We start from the raw sequence: 22,037 nt of genomic DNA, 5'->3' as shown, positions 1-22,037 counted from the left end.
TCTCAGACCAGTCAAGCAACAACCTGACATACCTGCATTCATGTAATCATACCTTAACATGTCCCAAGCACCACCATCACCATCCCTGGATGGGTCCAAACCCAACTGCAGGACAGACCTGGCAGAGGTGGTGGCACAGGGGTATAAATCAAAAAAAGGAGTTGCCCTGGGAGTCCTCAACATTGGGGGCTGGACTCCAGAGTCTCATGGCTTCACGTTAAACATGGGTAAGGAAAACGCCTACTGAATACCACATTCATCAGCTGAGGGAGGATGGTATCAGTTATCCGCCACGTTGAACAAGTCATAGAGGAAGCACTGAGGATGACAAGGGCACAAAATGCACTTTGGGTGGGAATTTCAACGTACACCACCAAGAGTGGCTCGGCAACAGTACCACAGTCCAAGGATTTGTAGGTTAGGTGGATTAGCCATGGAAAAACGCAGGGTTATAGGATGGGGCGGGGGGCATGGGGCGAATCGGCGTAGACTTGTTGGACCAAATGGCCCATTTCCACACTGCATGGAGTCTATGAATGTGCATCAAGCTGGTTGAAAAGGACGTAGCTGCTAGACTGGTTCTGCGGCAAGTGGTGAGGGAACCACCAAGGCAAAACATACTTCACCTCATCCTTATCAATCTGCCAGGTGCAGATGCATCTGTCCATTACAGTATCAGGAACAGGGATCAGTGCACAGTCCTTGTGGAGATGAAGTCCTGCCTTCACATTCAGAATAACCTACATTGTGTTAGGTGGCACTATCAAACTATGCTAAAATGGGACAGACTTCAAACAGATCTAGCAACCCTAGACTGAGCATCTAAGACACTCTGGGTCATCAACAGCAAAAGAATTGTACTGTAACAGAATTGTACTCCAGCACAATGTGTAACCTCATGGCCTGGCATAGCCTCCACTCAACATTACCATCAAGCCAGAAGATCAACCCTGGTTTAATGAAGACTGCAGGAGATCATGCCAGGAGTACCACCAGGGACATCTGAAGATGAGGTGTCAACCTGGTGAAACCAGCGAACAGGGTTACTTGTATGCCAAACAGCATAAGCAGCAAGTAATAGACAGAGCTAAGCAATCCCATAACCAACCGATCAGATCTAAACTCTGCAGTCCTGCCACATCTAGTTGTGAACGGTGGTGGACAATTAAAAAACTCACTGGTGGAGGAAGCTCCACAACTATTCCCATTCTCAATGTTGGAAGAGCCCAGCACATCAGTGCAAAAGGCAAGGCTGAAGCATTCGCAGTGATCTTCAGCCAGAAGTGCCGAGTGGATGATCCATCTTGGCCTCCTTCAATGGTCCCCAGCATTACAGATACCAGTCTTCAGCCAATTCAACTCTCTGCATGTGATAATCAAGAAGTGATTGGAGACACTGGACACCAGAAAGGCTGCAGGCCCTGACAACATTCTGTCAATAGTACCGAAGACTTGCTGCTCCTCTGGCCAAGCTGTTACAGTAGTTACAACACTTGTATCTACCAACCAATGTGGAAACTTTCTCAAGTATGTCCTGTACATAAAAGGCAGGACAAGTCCAACCAGCCAATCACCGCCAATAGTCTACACTCCATCATTCGTAAAGTGATGGAAAATGTCAAACTCTATCAAGCAGCACTTGCTCAGCAATAAAATGCTCAGTATTACCCAGCTTGGGTTCTGCCAGGGCCACTCAGCTTCTGACCTCTTTACAGCCTTGGTCCAAACATGGACAAAAAACAGCTGATTTCCAGGTTTGAGTAAGAGAGACAAGGCAGCATTTAACTGAGTGTGGCATCAAGGAGCCCTAGCAAAACTGGAATCAATTGGTATCGAGGGTAAACTCTCCATTGGCAGGAGTCATACCAGACACATAAGATGGTTGTAGTTGTTGGAGGTCAGTCATCTCAACTCCAGGACATCTCTACAGGAGGGACTCAGGGTAGTGCCCCAGGCCCAACCATTTCAGCTGCTTCAACTACTTTCCCTCCATCATAAGGTTGGAGGTGGGCAATTGGCCGATGATTGCACAACGTTTGGTACCATTTGCAACTCCTCAGATCTTAAAGCAGTCTGTGATCAAATGCACCAAGATCTGGACAATATCCAGGCTTGGGCTAACAAGTGGCAAGTGACATTCATGTCACACAAATGCCAGGCTATGACCATCACACCATTGCCCCTTGGCATTCAATGGTGTTACCATCACTGAATCCTCCACTATGAACATCCTGGGAGTTACCATTGACCAGGAACTCAACTGGACTCGCCACATTAACAGTGGCCTACTCTTGTCGCCAGAAGCTAGGAATACTGTGGCAAGTAACTCACCTCCTGACTCCTCAAAGACTGTCCGCCATCTGCAAAGCACAAGGCAGGAGTGCGATGGAATACTCCCCACTTGCCTGGATGGGTGCAGCCCCAATAACACTCAAGAAACCATGTACCATCCAGGAAAAAGAAGCCCACTTGATTGGCACTACATTCGCAAGCATTCACTCCCTCTCCCACCGACACTCGGAGGCAGCAGTATGTACTATTTACAAGGTGTTCTGCAGAAATTCACTAAAGGTCCTCAGGCAGCACCTTCCAAACCCTCAATCATTTCTACCTAGAAAGGACAAGGGTCAAAATGCTGGAATTCCCTCCCTAATGGCATTGTGGGTCAACCCACAGCAGGTAGACAGCAATGGTTGAAAAAGGCAGCAAGGCAGCTCATCACCACCTTCAAGGGCTACTGGGAAGGCAATAAACATGGTCAACCAGCAATACGTACATTCCACAAGTGCATTTGAAAAAAAACTTTTAATGCGCCCACCTACCACTTCAAAAAACAGCAAGAGAATTATTCCCGTGTCCAGCCAATATTTGGCTCATATCATTATCACAAAACATTATAATACTGCTGTCAGTCAGGAATCTGAGTACAAATTGGCTGTCACGCTTCCTGTCTTACAAGAGTACTTCATTAGCTGCAGAGTATTTTGGGGCACCTCAAAGCTGCGGAAGACTAATTGCAAGCCTCTGTTCTTTCAAACTCAAAGACGGGACTCGATGTCAACAGCAAAACACTACAGCGCAGTACAGGCCTTTCGGCCCTCCATGTTGTGCTGACCTGTGAAACCAAACTGAAGCCCATCTAACCTATACTATCCCCCAATGATCCATATGTTCATGGATGACCATTTAAATGACCTTAAACTTGGTGAATCTCTTACTGTTGCAGGCAGGGCATTCCACGCCCTTACCACTCTGAGTAAAGAACATACTTCTGACTTCTGTCCTATAGCTGTCAATTGAGGGTTGATAGATAGATAAGTCCCCTTGTGCCAGCCATCTCCATCCGAGGAAAAAGGCTCTCACTGTCCACCCTATCTAATCGTCTGATCATCTTGTATGTCTCTATTAGGTCATCTCTTAACCTTCGTCTCTCTGACAAAAACAGCCTCAAGTCCCTCAGCCTTTTCTCATAAGATCTTCCTTCCTTAACTGGCAACATCCTGGTAAATCTCCTCTGCACACTTTCAAATGCTTCCACATCCTTCCTATAATGCGGCGATCAGAACTGCAAGCAATATTCCAAATGAGGCCACACTAGCGTTTTGTACAGCTGCAACATGACCTCCTGGCTCCAAAATGCAATCCCTCTACCAATAAAACCTAACACACTATGCCCTAACAACCCTATCAGATCCCTGAAAGTTGCCACCCAGGCTATGTACATGGGCACTAAGGTCTCTCCGCTCATCAGCACTGCCAAGAATCTTATCATTAGCATAGTACTCTGTATTCTTGTTACTCCTTCCAAAGTGAATCACCTCTCACTTTTCCGCATTAAACTCCATTTGCCACCTCTCAGCCCATCTCTGCAGCTTATCTATGTCCCTCTGTAACCTGCAACATCCTTCTGCACTATCTACAATTCCAACTTTAGTGTCATCTGCAAATTTACCAACCCATCCTTCTACGCCCTCATCCAGGTCATTTATAAAAATGACAAACAGCAGTGGCCCCAAAACAGATCCTTGAGGTACACCACTAGTAACTGAACTCCAGGATGAACATTTCCCATCAACCACCACCACCTCCTGTCTTCTTCCAACTAGCCAATTTTTGATCCAAACCGCTAAATCACCCTAAATCCCATGACTCTATTTTTTGCTATAGCCTGTGGGGAACCTCAAACGCTTTACTGAGATCTATATACACCACATCAACCCTCATCCACCTGTTTGGTCACCTTCTCAATGAACTCAATAAGGTTTATGAGGCATGACCTACCCTTCACAAAACCGTGTTGACTATCCCTAATCAAATTATTCCTTTCTAGATGATTATAAATCCTATCTCTTACAATCCTTTCCAACACTTTACCCACAACCAAAGTAAGGCTCACTGGTCTGTAATTACCAGATTGTCCCTCCTCCCCTTTTTGAACAAGGGGACATTTGCTATCCTCCAGTCTTCTGGCAGCATTCCTGAAGATAATGATGACAAATGTCAAAGGCTCTGCAATCTCCTCCCTAGCTTCCCAGAGAATCCTAGGATACATCCCATCCGCCCCAGGGGACTTATCTACTTTCACAGCTTCTAGAATTGCTAACACCACCTCCTTGTGAACCTTACACCTGACATGTTTTTATTTAAAAAAAAACACAACAGGCAGTCAGGATTTGGAACATGCTGAGAAGGTGGTTGAAATAGACTCAGTAGTGGATTTTAAAAGGGAATATGACAAATACTTGAAGGAGTAAATGTTATACAGATAGTAAAAATGTTATAGAGGGGCCAGTCAGATTGCTTCCGAGAAAGCATACTGTGTGGTCTCCGTGTAGCCCCCATGTTAATCTAAAGTTTGCTTTTGGAATTATTTAATCTGGCCAATAAATAATAAATCATAAAATTGTTTCTGCATGTCACCTCTGGTTAAGGCCACTTGAAATTAGGAACAGAAATAGGCCATTAAGCTTCCATGTCTTTTCTGCCATTTAACAGGATCATGACTGACCTGACATTCCTCACGTCCACTTTCCTGCTCTGTCAAATGTCTTCTGGAAGTCCAAATACAATACATTTACTGGCTCCCTTCTATCTATTCTGGTCAAGACATGCTTGAAAAAAAATCAGACAATTTCCCTTTCATTAAGCCATGTTGACTGTGCTTGATTGGATTATGATTTTCCAAGTGATCTGCTATTACTTTATGAATTCCATTTCCTTTCTATCAATAGATGTGAAGCTTATGAGCCCACCAGTTACCCACTTTTGAATAGGGCTGTCATATTAGCACCTTTCCAGAATCCAAGGATTTTTGAAAAATTATAACCAATGGATCTATTACTGTAGCTACCCATTTTAGGACCTCATGATACAAGCCATCAAGACCAGCCATTTGTCATTAGTCCCATTAGTTTGTCGAACACTACTTCTCTCATGATGGTGACAGTCCTTAAATCCTCCCTTGTATACATCAGTTGTTCTTCTGCCAATCACTTTAAAATCTGTATCCTCAGGTTACTAATCCTTGTGCCACTATAAATATCACCTTAAATCACTATCAAAATCCTTTAAGATTTTGGATACCTCTGAAGTGTTCTTAACCTCTGTTCTACAGAAGCCATAATGTCTGTAGTCTGTGCAAATGGCTGAAGCATCTCACTGTTTCTTTCTACCAAAAAAATTCAGCACTCACCATAGTCTGGGCATCTTTCTAAACGGTGGTGCAAAGAAATGAATCCATTTCAGATGTGGACTAAATTTAACATAAAATTTCTTGCTTGAATATGCTATGCCTGCATTAATGAAACCACAGAAACTGCATCTTCAAATAAAAATCTTTTCAAGTAGTCCTGTCATCTTCACCTAGTTCTGTACATTCAGCCAGATCCAACATGATAATTAGTTCAGTTAATTAGCATGTGGTTTGGAATAACATTAAGCTCCTATTCTTCCAAAGTTGATTTGGGACCCATTTCCTTGCCCTGCCCCAGGCCCAGGTCATTTCCCTCAAGCTGTCTAACTAAATATCCTTCTCAAGAGACAGATGCCTACTTTGCCTCTGGACAATAGCTGTTACTTACTTTTAGGTTTCTCCATTACAGAACTCACTTTTTAAAAAAGGATTGTACCATTTCACCATTATCACTATTCCTGAATCTACTTGCTCAAGTGTATCAGTTCACATTCTTCCCACGTTAATATTTAATTCCATGTTTATTTTACCCGTCTTCATCTTTGTAAAGTCTGTTGCTTTCTCGGTTCACATTTCCAAACTTTAGTAAGGTGCCAACTCCAAAATTAGGCCACATAGATATCATAGGTATGTCAAACAGAAATGATCCTAATAATGATCTCGGCTGACCACTTTACTTCCCATTCTATAAGTACAGCCACATACCAAGATTGATTCCTGACATTTAGACCATTTTTCTATCTACACTATGAAGATCTCTTCAATTTGAATTCGTCATTTTAATTAACCATTAATTATTCTCACAATCCCTCTTTGGTCCTCTTACTCCATTTTAAAAAAAATCTCTTCTGTTCCTTTGTAGCTCTGGTTGATAACAAACTTTTCTAGTTCACTGAAGTTTAGCCCTTTCCCAAGTGAAGTACTTCTACACTTGATAGTTTGCGAATTTCCATAACTATTTTAAACATAAAGGACCATGTTTCTCACATGCCTCAGCATTGAAACATTTTCCAATTTGTTCCTCAGAGCTACATTGAAGACTGTTTTTCATTGGGTGTAAAAACACTAATTTAAAACACATTTCTGCAATGCTGACTTTTGTTCTTTGTTTCACATATTGAGTACATTCAGCAATTTTCCCCCTAGGATTATCTCCCTCCTTTTGTCCGAGGTCCAAGTCATAACTGAATTCTTCCACTGTCACTACTCGATTGTTCTTACATCTGATTTATTCCTTTATCTACTTTCCATTACTTGGGCTACAGTAGGCACCGAGCAATGTGATAGCTTTCTAAAAATTTTAAAAGATTTACACAATCTTTAACGAGTTTATAATTCTAGCCAAATATTATGTTTGTGCTCTCAACTACTTCACGCTCTTCCAGGGATGTAGGTAATTTTAATTAATAGCATTATCCATTTGCTCTCTCCTGAATTCCTTCTATTAACTTATGGTCCTTTTTTTGGAAAAGGAAGAGAAAAGGTTGGAGATTGCCACTATACAGGGGATTCTGTATAATGCGATAGTTGCATTCCTGCGCAACATTGTATTATTGAAGGTTACATCTACAGAAATAAGAGGGCCTATGTGAAAAGCAGGGTTGGGGTAGACCACCAAAAAAAAACAGAATTGGTTAAAAAAAAATTGTGTTAAATTGTTGAGTGATTAAACAGTTATCTTGAAAAATGTCAAGATGACTTGATGGGGGAGGCGGTTTTGATGTTGCTCAGTGCAGGGGCTGAGGGTCATCATCACCACCTTCACTTCCAGGTACAGTTGTGGCTGCAGGGTTAAGGCAAAAAAAAAGTCAAAACAGGCACAGATGACTGTGGTTCATCGTCTTCTGACTGTTTCTTGGGAGTTGACTTAAAGAAAACATCTAGTTTTTGCTGCTTTGCCTTTTTAGTTCTTTCATGAAGAAGCTGTTCAAAGAGTGCCAAATAAGATCTTACTGCACAAACTGCTACTATCTGTGTTCTGCTTTGTAATGGTTGTCATCTAAGCTCTGCAAATGCTTCTCAATTTCCTTCAGGGTAAAAGACGAAACAGAAGTGGAAAGCTCTCAATGTGCTTCATCCTGGATGACTTCATCTTCACCTCTAATTTCCACTTCCCCCTCAGCAACAAATTGTTGTAGATCTGCTGTAGAGAGGTCTCCACAGTGGGACCCAAGCAGCTTTTCAGTATTCTCACTCTCCACTTCAAATCTAACTTGCTTTGCAAGATCAACACCAATGTTCCTTAATTCTTGGGAACTCCTCTGACAGATCAAAGCCTTTAAAATCTAGAAAAAAAAATCTGGGAGAAGATTGCACCAAACTGCATCCAAGCAGTCCTTACTGACAACTTCAGGCCTCCACGATAATGTCAACTGCATTCTTGATGTTAAAGCTCTTCCAAAATTGAACAGCACTGTCCTTATCACCCTCACTGGCTGCAATCAGCCTCTTAGGTGTGCACCTTAAATAATAAGCTTTAAAAGCTGCTATTGTGCCCTGGTCCATAGGTTGGAATTGTGTTATATCCGACACAAGTTCACGTTTTAGAAATGCATTCCCTTATTCGCGTTGCCGCAACGGGCATTGTAGCAGAACCTCCTGTAACCAATTCCATGCAGTACCTTTTACCCGTGGTTCACAAATCTTACTTTACCTGTCTGCATTTACACGTGCATTCTAAATTAATCCAAAACTGTCACATTTACCTTTCCCCCTTACGAATTTCTGATCTGTACATGAATCTGTGTCTCTCTCCCCTGCCAACTTCCCAATATTTCACTCTGGCCCCCTTGTGGAGGGGAAAAACGTGTTCATAATATTCAATTCTTTTTTAAAAAGTTAGCGAAACGTCTTATTCACCCCCGCTGGCAGGGCAAAAATCACAATTTTCTCTTCAAGGAATATTGTGTATCAATTGGTTATCATGTTTATCAACTCAGTGACTATATTTGAAGCAATCTTTCGTATTTGAATGTTGGTTGGGTTTGGCACATTGGGCTTTGTGAAAGAATGTTGCCCAATAATAATTTTCTTAATATAATCCTGTCTAAAATACTGTAGCTTAACCTCAATCATTATGTCTGGATATGCATACTCTCATGCAAGTAAGCAACAAAAAGGCTTCCACACAAGTTTAAGTCAACAGATTTTTTTTGGAAGTTATTAACTATCAAAAACTGATTTTACTCATCAAGCAACAGAAACAGTTGAAATGGAACACAACTAACAACAAAAATGATTCTGCTACATTAAATAGCATTACAAGTTTCAAAGAAACAAACAAAACAAGGAGACTTGTCTTTTGACCTCAGTCATGGTGCAGCACAGAAGACCATCCAATTACAGAAACAAAGTCCAACACATAATCTAGCAATCTTGACTCAGTCAAGAGATGATTAACTTTATGTTGTAACTTCTGTCTGTAGATAACAGAATTGTTGTTATTTCTGCACACAACTGAGTTTTTTTTAAACCAGGGTCTGTTGGCGAGCCTTTTGGAATTGCTCGATTGGGTGTTTTGCGACAGGTGGGATGTCATATGATCTTCTATAGTCAGCACGTCGTTCAAACATTTGGACAGATGCAGAACACAGACATAAATGCAGCAACTCATTTCCTACAACAATGCAAGCATCTGCCTTATGTCTTAACCAAAATAGTTCCCTTCCAGTCTCAACCTTGTAAAGATCGCATCCCTCCCATGCAGAGTTCAAAATCACCCTTTCATTTTAAATCAACTCAGCCCTTAATTTCAAAAGTCCTAGGGTTGTGAGCAGTTATTAATTCTAAATTCAAATCATTATTTGAATATCAAAATCAGAGATACTCCCACAGGACTAGAAACAAGCCAACACGATACCCACAGAATAAATCCAGAAGCCTTCTAACTGGTACACCAAATGTTGGAAAAATAATGTTGAATAAACTTGAGGGTGATCTATTTGCACATCTCACAAATAGCAACAAATTATTTTTCCAGGTGTGAAGGAGATCCTGCATAATCAAGTTCAATTCACACTTTATAAATCAGTTTTCCTATCCAGCAAGAGAAAACCCAGTGAAATTCATGTAAATGACAGAAAAACAGAATTCACTAAAAGTTGTTACATTATTTAAAAGTGATGTTTTTAGAACAAGCCAATACTTTAAACACTTTTAAAAATCAAGTAAATGCACTTATTTTTATTTGAAGTAACTAGATACCATACATTATGTATCTGTTTTTTTTAAAAATCAGAAGGCAAGCTTTAATTGCACCCAAGTGCTTCCTAAAACAAAATCACTGTAAAAGTTACAAATTTGAAGGTATCAGGTGTAGGACATTTGTTAGGTTGTTTTCATCAACTCACAGTCAAAAATACCAGGATTATCAGGAAATGGAGAGTTCAAATGTTATCAGACATTATTATTTGATGCCTTGCCAAACTGGGGGACAATTCCTGGTATTGTAGAAACAACATCAAGAATTCCTACTTGCAAAGTGATCAGTTACCAAAAGTGGGAACCAATTTAAGAGATCAAACAAGATTGACTTAATTAGAATCAAGCTGAGGTAGAAGAATGAAAACTGAGGTAAGAAGCAATATCTCTATTTACTGGGAAGGAAATGCGAGGGCCAGCATAAATTTCAGTGTGGCAAGTTAAGCTATCTGACTTTGGAAGTAATTTTTAAAATTTAAAATAGTCCATATACGTTGGTCAACATACACTTAAGATTCAATGTATAACAGCATAACATAATCTTAACTAAGCCCAATGAGCAAATGTAGACAAGCATAAAACTTCACAATCAACACCTTTATTTTTTTTAAAAATCAGGTCCTAATAAAATTGTGGATATATTAAAAATTGTTTTATTTGGGGTAAATCATTCCTTTGAAATGCATCATTAAGATATTTTAAGTTTGCAAAGATAAAAGCACACATATACAAGTTATACATATTCTGTTCAGTTTCCTATAAATTTAAAAGCAAAAGTAACAAAGCTGCAAATTGATATTTAACTGAGATGTAAGAGGAATCCATTCCAGATTTGCCATGAAATTTTCCTCCTCTCTCCTCCTCCACCCCCTACCCAAAAACAAGTGTGTCTGATAACTCTCTTGCAGCACTGAATATGTGCTTCTTGCTGGTTAATCCGGCATTGAATGTGGAAACTGGGCAAACATTTAGGTTTACACAATTTTTTTTTAAGGATGTGAAGGGAATAATTTATGAATAAATTGGTCAGTTTTGAAATTTGCTTTCTGCACGCATTTCTTAGGAATTAATTTAGTATTAATCACATATGTCACCATATGAGTACATTTAAGCACATTTGTGTAATTGAAAAAAAACTAAATTAGCATTTGAGGTTTTCCTGATTCCACTGCAGCCCAAAAAAAACAGCTGATGACTCAAATTTCTTGTTAACTTACACCTTCAGATTTTTATGGTTTTGAAACGGGAAGAACCAGTTTGCACATCACATCTAATTTGCTTAGAAAGAAGTTCTACTGCATACCATGCAACACCAAGGACAAACTGAATCAACTGTTGGACTTCACCAGCTTTTTATGTTCCAGTCTTATCATATTAATCACGATGCACACATCGATTACGACTACATCTGACACTATCCTTGAACCATTTCAACTTAGTTCTCAAAAATTGCATATTACTTCAAATTTAAATGCAAAGTTCTTTCATAAAAATAGCTCCAAGTCAAAATTCATCTTAGTGCTCAAGATACACATATATAGCATATAAATACAAAGATTGAGCAGTTGAATGCGACTGAAGAGTCGGAGTGGCAGGGGCAGCATTAGATTCCTTAACTACTGGATCCACTTAGCTCTGACTCCAGTATCAGCAGTTCTTACTATCTCCATTTATGTGGAAGGTGCACAAATGTGAAGGGTTGCACCTGAACCAAAAAGAGGAAAACATCCATGCAAAGTTTGTTAGTGCTGATGGGACGGTTTGAGATGGGGTACGGAATGCAGGTATGGTTCGGGGGTGGCAGAAGTTAAGTTTGGTGTTGTAGAAATGGACAAAGATGGGCAAGATGTATTTTAATAAGGATCTGGCCTAAAGTGCACTGAGACCAGCTACACATTGCAGTGAAAGAGAAAGCACTAGAAGCCATTCAAAAAGTAAACAACGCAGGGTCAACAATATTTGTGTAAAGAAACAAATGCTAGTAATCACAGAGTCAGAGAGCAAGCTAACGTTTTGCATTTAGGTGATTCTTCATAAGAGCTAAAGTGAAATGTGGAGTGGGGCAGCATTTACGCTATACTTGAGGATGTGGGTATGTGGAGTGGCAGGGTGTAGACAGCTGGTGGAGAAATTATGTTGATAGTTCAGACTAAGCGATCCGAATGATGAGAATGGCAGGGCAATGGTATGCTCCTGTAAAAGGACAGGATGGTACCTACTCGGTCACCATGGATCTCAAGGGGTTTTTACACACTGGGATAAGGAATAAGTGAGTGGCTCATGAGGTATGACGAGTAGAAACAGCAGATGCCCTAGGAGTATCAAAAAGGGCAGACAGTTAGTTAGAAAAGAAATTAGGAAAGTGCACAGGAGGCACAAAATCTCTACCAGGTAAAATAACCAAAAATCCAAAGTTGTTTTAAGCATATTGGGAGCATAAGGTTAGCCAGGGAAACAGTAGGCACATTAGGAACCAAGGTGGTTATCTGGATGCTGAGCCCAAAAAAAATTGGTGAGATTTTAAATGAATACTTCACTTTGCATTCACTACATAAAAAGACAATTTAGGCATAGGAACAAAAGAAAGTGGCTGCGAAATAATTTAACAAATTAGCGTTGAGAGGGGGTATTAACATATCTAACAAACTTAGAATTGGAGACTTGTCCAGCCCCAGATAAGATACATCACAGACCGCTATGGGAAATTGTAGACGCCCTGTCATTAATTTTAAAATCCTCTGTGGAGACAGAAGTGCCAAAAGACTGCAGGGCAGCAAGCATGATACCATTATTCAAGGAGGGTGGTACAGGTGAACCAAAAAACAGTGTGTCCAATGATAGCAGAACTATTGGGAAAAAAATTCTGAGGAACAAAATTAACATGGAGAAGCAAATGTTAATGAGAGGTAGTCAGCATGACCTTGGCAGGAGAGGTCACATCCAACAAATTTACTGAATTTTGACGTGGTGTGTAGTGCTGTTAAGATAGTCTTCATGGACTTCACTAAAGCTTTTGGCAAGGTCTTTCCTAGGAGACTGTTAAGAAGATTAGAGCCCATGTGATCCAGGGCAATTTGAAAAATAGACTTCGTGAAGGCAACAAGAGAAGATAGGTTTGCTGTTTCAAAAACAGTGTCCAGTGAAGTGCTACAGAGTTGTTTATAGTGTACACTAATGATCTAGACAAGAATGCAAGAGGTTTGATCAGTAAATTCACAGGTGACCCATTAAAAAAAATCAAGGAGGAAAGCCTTAGATTATATGATCATATTGTTGGGCTGGTCAGTTTGGAGAGAAGTGGCAAATGGAATTTTATCCCGAGAAGCGTGAAGTGCTGCAATTTGGAAGGACTAACAAGATTAAGAAATACACAATGCATCGTACAATCCGAGGTAGTATGACGGTTATGATGGAGCTGTATACAAATTAGTAAAGCTGCAGCTGGAGTACACAACATGCAGTTCTGATCGCCTCACTACAGGAAAGTTGTGACTGCACTAGATTTAGATTTTATTTTCCTGTTCTCTAGTACAAGTGACAACAGGAGTACAGTGAAAGGTTTAGTAGAGGGGTAAACAAAGACTCACTAGATTTTCCTGGGCTGGAACATTTCAGCTACAAAAAAAGACTAGATAGGCTGGGATAACAAAGCGTGGAGCTGGATGAACACAACAGGCCAAGCAGCATCTCAGGAGCAAAAAAGCTGACGTTTCGGGCTTAGACCCTTCATCAGAGAGGGGGTTGGGGAGAGGGAACTGGAATAAATAGGGAGAGAGAGGGGGAGGCGGACCAAAGATGGAGAGCAACTCATATTCCGCTTGGGAACCCTGCAGCCCAATGGTATCAATGTGGACATCACAAGCTTCAAAATCTCCCCTTCCCCCACCGCATCCCAAAACCAGCCCAGTTCTTCCCCTCCACCCAATGCATCCCAAAACCAGCCAGCCTGTCTCTGCTTCCCTAACCTGTTCTTCCTCTCACCCATCCCTTCCTCCCACCTCAAGCCACACCTCCATTTCCTACCTACCACCTCATCCCGCCTCCTTGAACTGCCCATCTTCCCTGGACTGACCTATCCCCTCCCTACCTCCTCACCTATACTCTCCTCTCCACTTATCTTCTTTTCTCCCCATCTTCGGTCCGCCTCCCCCTCTCTCCCTATTTATTCCAGTTCCCTCTCCGATGAAGGGTCTAGGCCCAAAACGTCAGCTTTTGTGCTCCTCTGATGCTGCTTGGCCTGCTGTGTTCATCCAGCTCCACACTTTGTTATCTTGGTTTCTACAGCATCTACAGTTCCCATTATCACTAGATAGGCTGGGGCTGTTTTCCTTAGAAATGTACAAAATTTGGGAGACATTGGTACAGTAGTAGTGTGGTCGATTAACCGGGGCATAAATTGAAGGTAAGTGGCAGGAAATTTAGAGGTGACTGGACGATTTTTTTTCCCCGCCAAAAGTGTTGGAAGTATCTGGAATACACTGCCTTAAGAAGCGGCAGGAGCAGGGGCCCTCTTGTCGCTGAAGTATGCAGGTAAACACTTAAAACGTCACAGCATGTAAGTTACAGGTCAAGTAATGGAACACAGGGTTAGACTAGATAGGCCCTCAATAACCAGCACTAACATGTTGGGCCATCAAGGGCCTCTTTCGGTGCTGTAAACCTTTAATCCATCTATAGCAAATCAAAGCTTAGCAATATGATCTTACTGTAGTAAGTGTAAACTTGTAACAAGAATGCTTCAATTTATTGCAAGACAACAGCAAACATGGATTTATTCAAGCTGTACGAAATAACAATTCAAGGCAATGCAAAACATGCCAACATTAAAGTTTTTCTTCTAAAAAAAAGCACTGTGAACCCATCGCAATTAACTTTCCACTGTCCTTCACTCCCAAAGCCAACTCTTTATTGAGATACAACTTCCCATTTATCACTTACAAACAAATTACACCGTCACCATCAAGTTAAGTGACTTCAGGGCCTGCATAGCGCAAACAAACTTCCATCAACAACTCCATATGACAACCATATCCCTGGTCATTTATCTCTTTCCAAACTAAGCAGCAGCGAGCCACTGTTGCCTTAGCAGAGATGAGCTCAGTTAGCATAGCCATTAATCCAGAGATTAGAGTTTCCTGATATGTATCACTCGGTTGCTCTCTCGTCAAAACAAATGATTTACTTTTTGGGGGGCGGGGGGGGGGGGGGGGGGGGGGGGGGGGAGAAAACAAGAAAAAAAAACTACTATATCTAAATATGAAAAGGTCACAATTTTGCTTTTTTCATCCTCTTGAACTCCGTTTGACAATGTGAAGCAGAAACAACTCGGTAAGAAAATAACTCCATCATTTAAAACAGTTAGTCAGTCGTTACTAATTTTTGGCTACTTTATTTTTGCTCTCTTCTAGTGAAAAATCTCCACTTTATAAACTACACCCATCAGAGGGGTGAGTATTTGAAAAGTGATCCATGATTGATCCGCATAATTGTAGGTAATTGTGCAAGTGTGTTCGCATGAGAATGGTGGCTGCTGGAATGTGGTAGCCTCTCCTGTGGAACAAGTTGATCACCCTTAAAGCTATGTCATTTTTAAGAGTCAAATAGCTTGTACATCAATGAAGAATGTCTTTCTAAGCAAAATCCAACAAGGCTTTTGGCTGTACTATGCCCAGTCTTAACTCAGCAACTAGAAGGGAGGATGAAATAAAGAAAAAGGAAAAGAAAGAGACAGCGATCATCAAGTTTATGTCCCTGACAAAGCCTGACTATTTTGCTGGTATTTCTTTCTCAGCAATTACATTATCACGAGCAATCTAAACAAATACATGTAAAGTATGTAAACTAATGTTGACAGTCTGTTGCTTTCTGAAAGTTACTTCAAGTCTTTCAATTATTTTCTAATGTCAAGGTTGCGTTATAAAACACATGAAAGTGCAATGTTACAGTTTCAAATGTTACCAACAAGTACGATTCTTCATATTTTCTCAGTAAGTGCCTATCAAAAGCATTTGAATGAAAATGTTGCTTTGTATGCCCATTTAAATTAGGTAAGAACTCAAAATTCACTAAGATATACGTTTATAAAATGCATTTTCAAAAAATTGCCTTAAAACTAAATCCCATCCTTAAGACGTGCTCAATCTTATTCAAAATGGATGAAGACTACCAATTTTAATGTTTACAAATATAAAATCATGTGTTTGTTTACGTTTTAAAACACGTTTTAAGCAGTCTGGAGTGTTTTATAATCCAAAACTAGTCATGCTGCAACCCTAAGCACCAATATACAAAGAAAACAGGGAAAGTGCCTGTAAATTTTAACATTAATTCCCAAAAACAAAACTTCCTGGTACCATGGTCAGCAGACTGTCCAGCCTCAGGAAAAATTCATGACAGTTATGAGGTCCAACTCCTCGCTGTCATTCTGGGGAATTCGAGAGGCTTTAGGCACAAAAATGCTGCTTTAGACAATAAAACTTTAAATCTGACTATAAAGTAAGAACTAAATTCTAGAAAGAGTCTGGCACGTATGTCATGGAACTATATCACTGTTCATTCCTGGCTATTCCATCAAATCTTTGTATTCCTTCCCAACAGCTCTGTGGGTGCACCTATACCACTTGGCTTGCTGTAATTCAAGGCAGCAGGTGACCGCCACCATCTCCATGACAATTAGGGATGCGCAATAAATGCTGATCAAGCAAAGAATGCCCACAACCTACGAACAAATCAAAAAGTGCATTGCAACTTCTATTACTACCAGGTGTGTCAAAAGTATTTGCAGCCAATGATGTTTTTTTTAAAAAGTGTAGGGATTATGCAACATAGGAAGTGTGACAGCAAACGTGCATACAGTAAGTGCTTAAATGAGAAGGGCGTGGATTTTGTACTGTTGCAAAATTCAATTATATTATCAAGCAACGTTTATGGCTGGAAGCATTGACAGCAATGCTTCCACAAACATATGTGGAATCTTCAAAACTAAGTTAAAATAAGATGTCAGTATAAAAGCAATGACAAAGCATTATCATTCTACAACTCAGACAAACTTTTCACCTATACTGCCTGGCACAAAACCAGGGCTGTACCAACAACCTACAAACTAAGTCACTGGATTGAGCGTTCAGCAAGTATTGGATACAATCTTGGAACACATCATACAAAATTGGATTAAAATTTAAGAAACGGCAAGTAATGAAAGCAAGCTTTGAAGTTCACTTATTGCAAACAAGTGAGCATTGTTATAAGTGGATAACAGCGTTCAAAGAAATTCCCCCCAGGAAAGAATACCCTTTAAAGACCCAGCAAACATAACTCAACATCATTAAATAATGACCTAATCAAGAATAAAATAATTTGCAGACGGGGCATCCCAAGACCAGGTCAGCACCAATAAACTGCTTTTGAGGTGTCATCATTTGTTTATTACAAGATCAAATGGGCTGTCAATTTACACATAGCAAAAATTCACCAAGAAAACCCAATGACAAAGATGACCAGATAGTCTGTCATTTGGTGATGTCAGCTGATGGATGAATATTGACGAGGATGACATGACGGAACACTCCTGAAGCCCTGTAAAAGGCTTCCACCCAACCCAAGACAAATATCGATGTCAATGTCTGGCCTAAAGTGTCAAAGGCACTCCCTCCGAGTATTAGAGTGCCAGCCTGCAGAAGTCTCTAGAAATGGGAGGTTCGAACCTCAGATGAGCCCGGGCTCGACTGACAGAGTTCAGGAGAGGCGTATGCGCGGAATAAGAATCCACCGTCGCTCCAGGTCACCCAAAGTGGGTCAAGTCGAATGAACAGGGGGAAGAGGAGGTAGGGGGGAGAAGGAGAGGCCCCGGCGCTTGGAGGAAGAGAGGCCATGACTGTGTCCCAGCGGCGCCTTTGGTCTGGCGTCGCGCACCCACTGACGTGTCGCCTCTGAGCGGCCTCCAACCTGTTCTTCCCATCGTATCCCCCCTCCCCCCTAACACCGTCTTTCTGATCACTTCAACCGCACGCTTCATCGTCGTACTTACGCCTTGTCCACCAGCTCGCGCATTTTCCACATGTTCAACATCTTCACTTTCTCTCTCGCTTCGACAGCGGATTTCTTTCCCCCGTCCGGTAATATGGTTTAGTTTAGTCCTCTGGCCCTTTACCTCTCTCTCCCCACCTCTCCTCCACCCCTCCCCGCCCCGCCCACCACCACGGCCCAGGTCAAGGATGATTCCCGCTGATCTACAGCCAGGACTGACAGTTAACAAATTAAAAAGAAGCCTAGGCCTGGCTAGGACCCCTACCCTCTAACCCCGCTAACCTCCGCCTCCTCTTTCTCCTGAGCTGCCGGCTACCAACTAGTCAATGCGTGAACGCACTGCTACGTCATCACGGCGACTAACGCACAGCGTCATCTGAATCAGGTCCCGCCTTCTCATGCTCAGGCACTGCCTCTTTGCGGTTTCCATCCTTTCAGCGCTTCGCGTGCTAAATGTTGAGCTGCAGCGCGAGTCGCAGATTGCAAACGGCTACTGCGTGGTGCAGGCCGGGATTTGTAGTTTCCAAGACACCTTCACTGCTTCTCCTTTCTGCTCTGATGCCGCGGAGAACTACATGTCCCAAAAGGCCCCATAAGGAGGACCTTGCGCCGACTGTTCTCCGTGCGCTAGAAGAAGCGGTAGCGGGAGCATTCGGAGTACGGTCGTGTTTTGGTGTGATCTTGTGTGTAAGTACTGAATATATATCTCCTCGATAGTTTTCTGTACTCTTATTCAGAGCTGCGTTATCCAAGAACCAGTGTGTGAGGAATTGGTAAAGAGGAGAGAGCCTGAGAACAGGCCGGCAGCCAAAATAAAGAGGAAGATATCAAGAACTGCAGATGCTGGAGTCATCATCATCATTAGCCATAGAATCCCTACAGTGTGAAAACAGGCCCTTCGGCCTAACAAGTCCACACCGATCCTCGCAGCATACCACCTAGACCTATGTCCCTATAACCTACCTAATCTACACATCCCTGAAACTACAGGCAATTTAGCGTGAGTCAATACAGTGTACAGCGGATCAGACAGCATCGAAGGAGCAGGAAAGGCGACGTGTCGGGTTCACACCCTTCATCAGGACTCAGAAGATAGAAACGGGCGGTGCGGGTCTAGGGAACGATGATGCTGGAGGCTGTGGGCGGGAAGTCTCCCCAGGTGATGAGGTTATTGATGGCCTGGAAGATGGTGATCAAGGGCGGAGTGGACGGTAAGGGGTGTTGGAGAGTTGGTGCCCGGTTTCCACGATGTAGAGGTTAGTACACCATACCACCACCGCGAACTCCCATCCCCCTTATCAGCATGTTTGATGGTGACGTTGGGGTTGGAGCGGAGGGCTGTCTCTTCCGCTTGCGGAGAGGTTCGAGTGAGTGAGAGGGGTGGAGAGATTCAGGCGATTGAAGTCATGATGATCGTTAGAGATGAAGAGATCGAGGGAGGGTAGGAGGCCATGGGGTGGTGTCCAGGCGGATGGAGTTTTTCAGAGGCAGGAGAAGAGGTCTTCAGAGAGTGACTAAGACTCCTGATCAAAAAAAAACAGGTGTGGCGGTGGTGGAAAAATAGCTCAACACTAGATCTGTATGGAATTTGATGATGTGTGGGTACAAGGGGATGAAGGTGAGTTCTTTGTTGAGGACTGACTGTTCGCCCTCAGTGAGGGGGAGGTCTCGGGTGATGATGAATACCTTGCAGGGCTTGGGACTGGGGTTAGGTCTAGAGCTGAAGCTGGAAGTTGGGGTGGAGTCTGTCTTGGGAATGGTTGCATATATGGGAACTCGTGGGCAGAGGCAGAAGTAGCAATGTAGTCAGCGGCAGTAGCAGAAGTGACATAGTCAGCATCGGCAGAAGCAACATTGTCAGCGTTGGCAGAAGTGACGTCAGTGGCGTCAGCGGGAGCAACTGAGGCGACCGTGTGGTTATTGGCGCCAGTTGAATTTAGGATGAGGTCGTGGATAGGGTTGGGGTCTAGGGTAGTGGAGAGGTCTGTGTTTGGAGCTAAGCGTGAGCAGGTTTGATATACTTGTCTCCGACAAACTCCATCCTCCTGGACACCACTCCATGGCCTCCTACCCTTCCTCGACTTCTTCATCTCCAACTGTCATCCTGCCAATAGGGTGGAGAAAAAGCGTTTGTTGAGGGTACTGATCCTGCGTAGAATTAAAAACAGTAGATGTCCTTTGCAGACCTGAGAAAGAGAAGCTATGAGCTAGGGTAGGGCTGACTGTAGTGAGAGAAGTTGCCAGCACAAAGCTGCAAACGTGGAGCTGAGGATCCGCAAAGAAAACTGTTTCTAGCAGATCAGGATGTACTGTAGATAACGATTGTCATGGTTTGATCCAAATTGGGATGATCTGCACATTGTTTGAAGTCAAAGGGGCATGAGCCGGCTATGTAGGCAGGTACTGAGAAAGGAGACATGGCTGTAGTAATGGATTTGTTTCAGAATGTGGTTGAAGAACTTCAGAACAGAGAAGATCACCAGGGGTTTGCAGTAGGAGAGAGATCCACTGAGATCTTTTCAGAGGGAGAAGGACAACTTCAAGGTGAGTATTCATGAAAGACGCTTTGCATCAGCGTTTTCAGCAACTAGAAGACAGCAAGAACTGTAGATGCTGAAGTCAGAATCAATACAGTGTAAAACCAGAAGAACACAGCAAGTGTTCCTGATGTAAACCCAAAACATTGACTTTCCTGCTCCTCTGACGCTGCCTGATCTGTGTTGCTCCAGCTCCACAGTGTGTTGACTTGGGTTCAGTCGTGGCTGAATAGCCCAATCCTGGAGCTGCAGACTGTGCCACAGGTGGGGCTGTGTTTGATAAACAGTTGGGTGAGAATGCCCTGGATTCCATGTGCTCTTTCTGCTGCTTATTTTGGTCTCCATATGGTCCACTTGGTGACATGTTTCACACCTGATATCTTTGCAGATACTTCATCTCTGGTTTCTGCATTTTAAGACAAGCAATTCCCACCTTTCAGTGGGGTGTGGTATTTGTTTAGAGAGGGCATCATTCCCTTTGTACTCCTAGTGATCACCTACAGTTTAGAAGTTGAAACAGAGCGCTTGTTTAGGGAATCTTGAGTTGGGCATGTGGACAATGGTCGCACCTTGCACCTAGTTATGCATGACCAATGCCTCGTTACAAGGGATATCAGCCTGGGAAAGGATGCTCCTATTGGTATGCTAATCCTACTGGTGGATTTTCAGGATATTGTGAAGGTAGTGCTGGTAATCTCTGGGGATTTGAGGTCTCTGCCATATATAATCCATATATCCGATGAATACAAGAGAGTGGGGAACCAAGGCTGCTCTGATGACCGTGGGATTGGTGCTGAGTTTGAGGCCTTAAATTTTGAACACACTATTCCTCAGGCATCCAAAGACTACTGGAGGTTGGAGTTGATGTAGCATTTCATCATCAATATCTGCTTGTACTGAGAGCAGGCTCCTGAGGTATGAAAATGATTCACATGTCCAGGGGCTCACCATGGACTGTGATGGTAGTGGGGAACGGGGTTGTATGACAGGAGAGGACTGGTAAAGAACCTTTATTTTTAGATGTTTAGTCCGAGGCCCATTTTCTCCTATTGCTTTAGTGAATGCCTCGATGATGGTTTATGGCTTGGCCTCTGAGTTTATGCATACGCCAGTGTCAACTTCATACTGCCCCTCAATGGCAGAAGTTAGTATCAGAGCGCTCTGTTCTACTAGAGGGACAAGCACGGGACCTCATTGGCAAGAACCCCGCTCCAACACTGACGCCTAAAAGGCTGCATCATTGTTCATCCAAGGACCACAAGGATGTCTGCATCATCCATGCATTACTGGAGCCAATGACTGCTGAGTTGACCACAACTAATCCACTCTACCATCTCTGAAACCTGGCCCCAAACCAGCATAAGCAGAAAAAACTCTGCCGCAGGAGATTTAGTGTTACTGGGAAGAAAGATCTAGTCAGGCATCACCTCACAGCCACCTTGACACAACCACATGCCACAGCTGCAGTGTGCCGTCAGCACTTGGCCCACCCTAAAAGCCACCATAGTCTCCATTTGCACAGAGATACTGGGCCTGTCAACCAATAAACACTAGGACTGGTTCACTGAGAATGATGAGGAAAC

The 22,037-nt window shown here is 42.5% G+C and overlaps 1 protein-coding gene and 1 long non-coding RNA gene across 2 annotated transcripts in view; one reads left to right on the top strand and one right to left on the bottom strand.

The window, feature by feature from the left end:
- The window catches only part of clint1a (clathrin interactor 1a), a 162,792-nt gene extending 144,534 nt beyond the window's left edge, over positions 1-18,258 (bottom strand). Inside the window, exon 1 of the mRNA XM_048543311.2 lies at positions 17,919-18,258. Coding sequence (XP_048399268.1) covers positions 17,919-17,959 — 41 coding nt within the window. The 5' untranslated portion in view covers positions 17,960-18,258. The remainder of the gene's footprint in view (positions 1-17,918) is intronic.
- The window catches only part of LOC125458234 (uncharacterized), a 29,849-nt gene continuing 25,567 nt past the window's right edge, over positions 17,756-22,037 (top strand). Inside the window, exon 1 of the long non-coding RNA XR_007248797.2 lies at positions 17,756-18,604. This is a non-coding gene — a long non-coding RNA (uncharacterized LOC125458234). The remainder of the gene's footprint in view (positions 18,605-22,037) is intronic.

The sequence above is a fragment of the Stegostoma tigrinum genome, chromosome 13 (assembly GCF_030684315.1).
Source record: "Stegostoma tigrinum isolate sSteTig4 chromosome 13, sSteTig4.hap1, whole genome shotgun sequence".
NCBI classification, from domain to species: Eukaryota; Metazoa; Chordata; class Chondrichthyes; order Orectolobiformes; family Stegostomatidae; genus Stegostoma; species Stegostoma tigrinum.
Note: the sequence above shows the minus strand (reverse complement) of the source record. Positions and strands in the feature narration are given on the sequence as shown.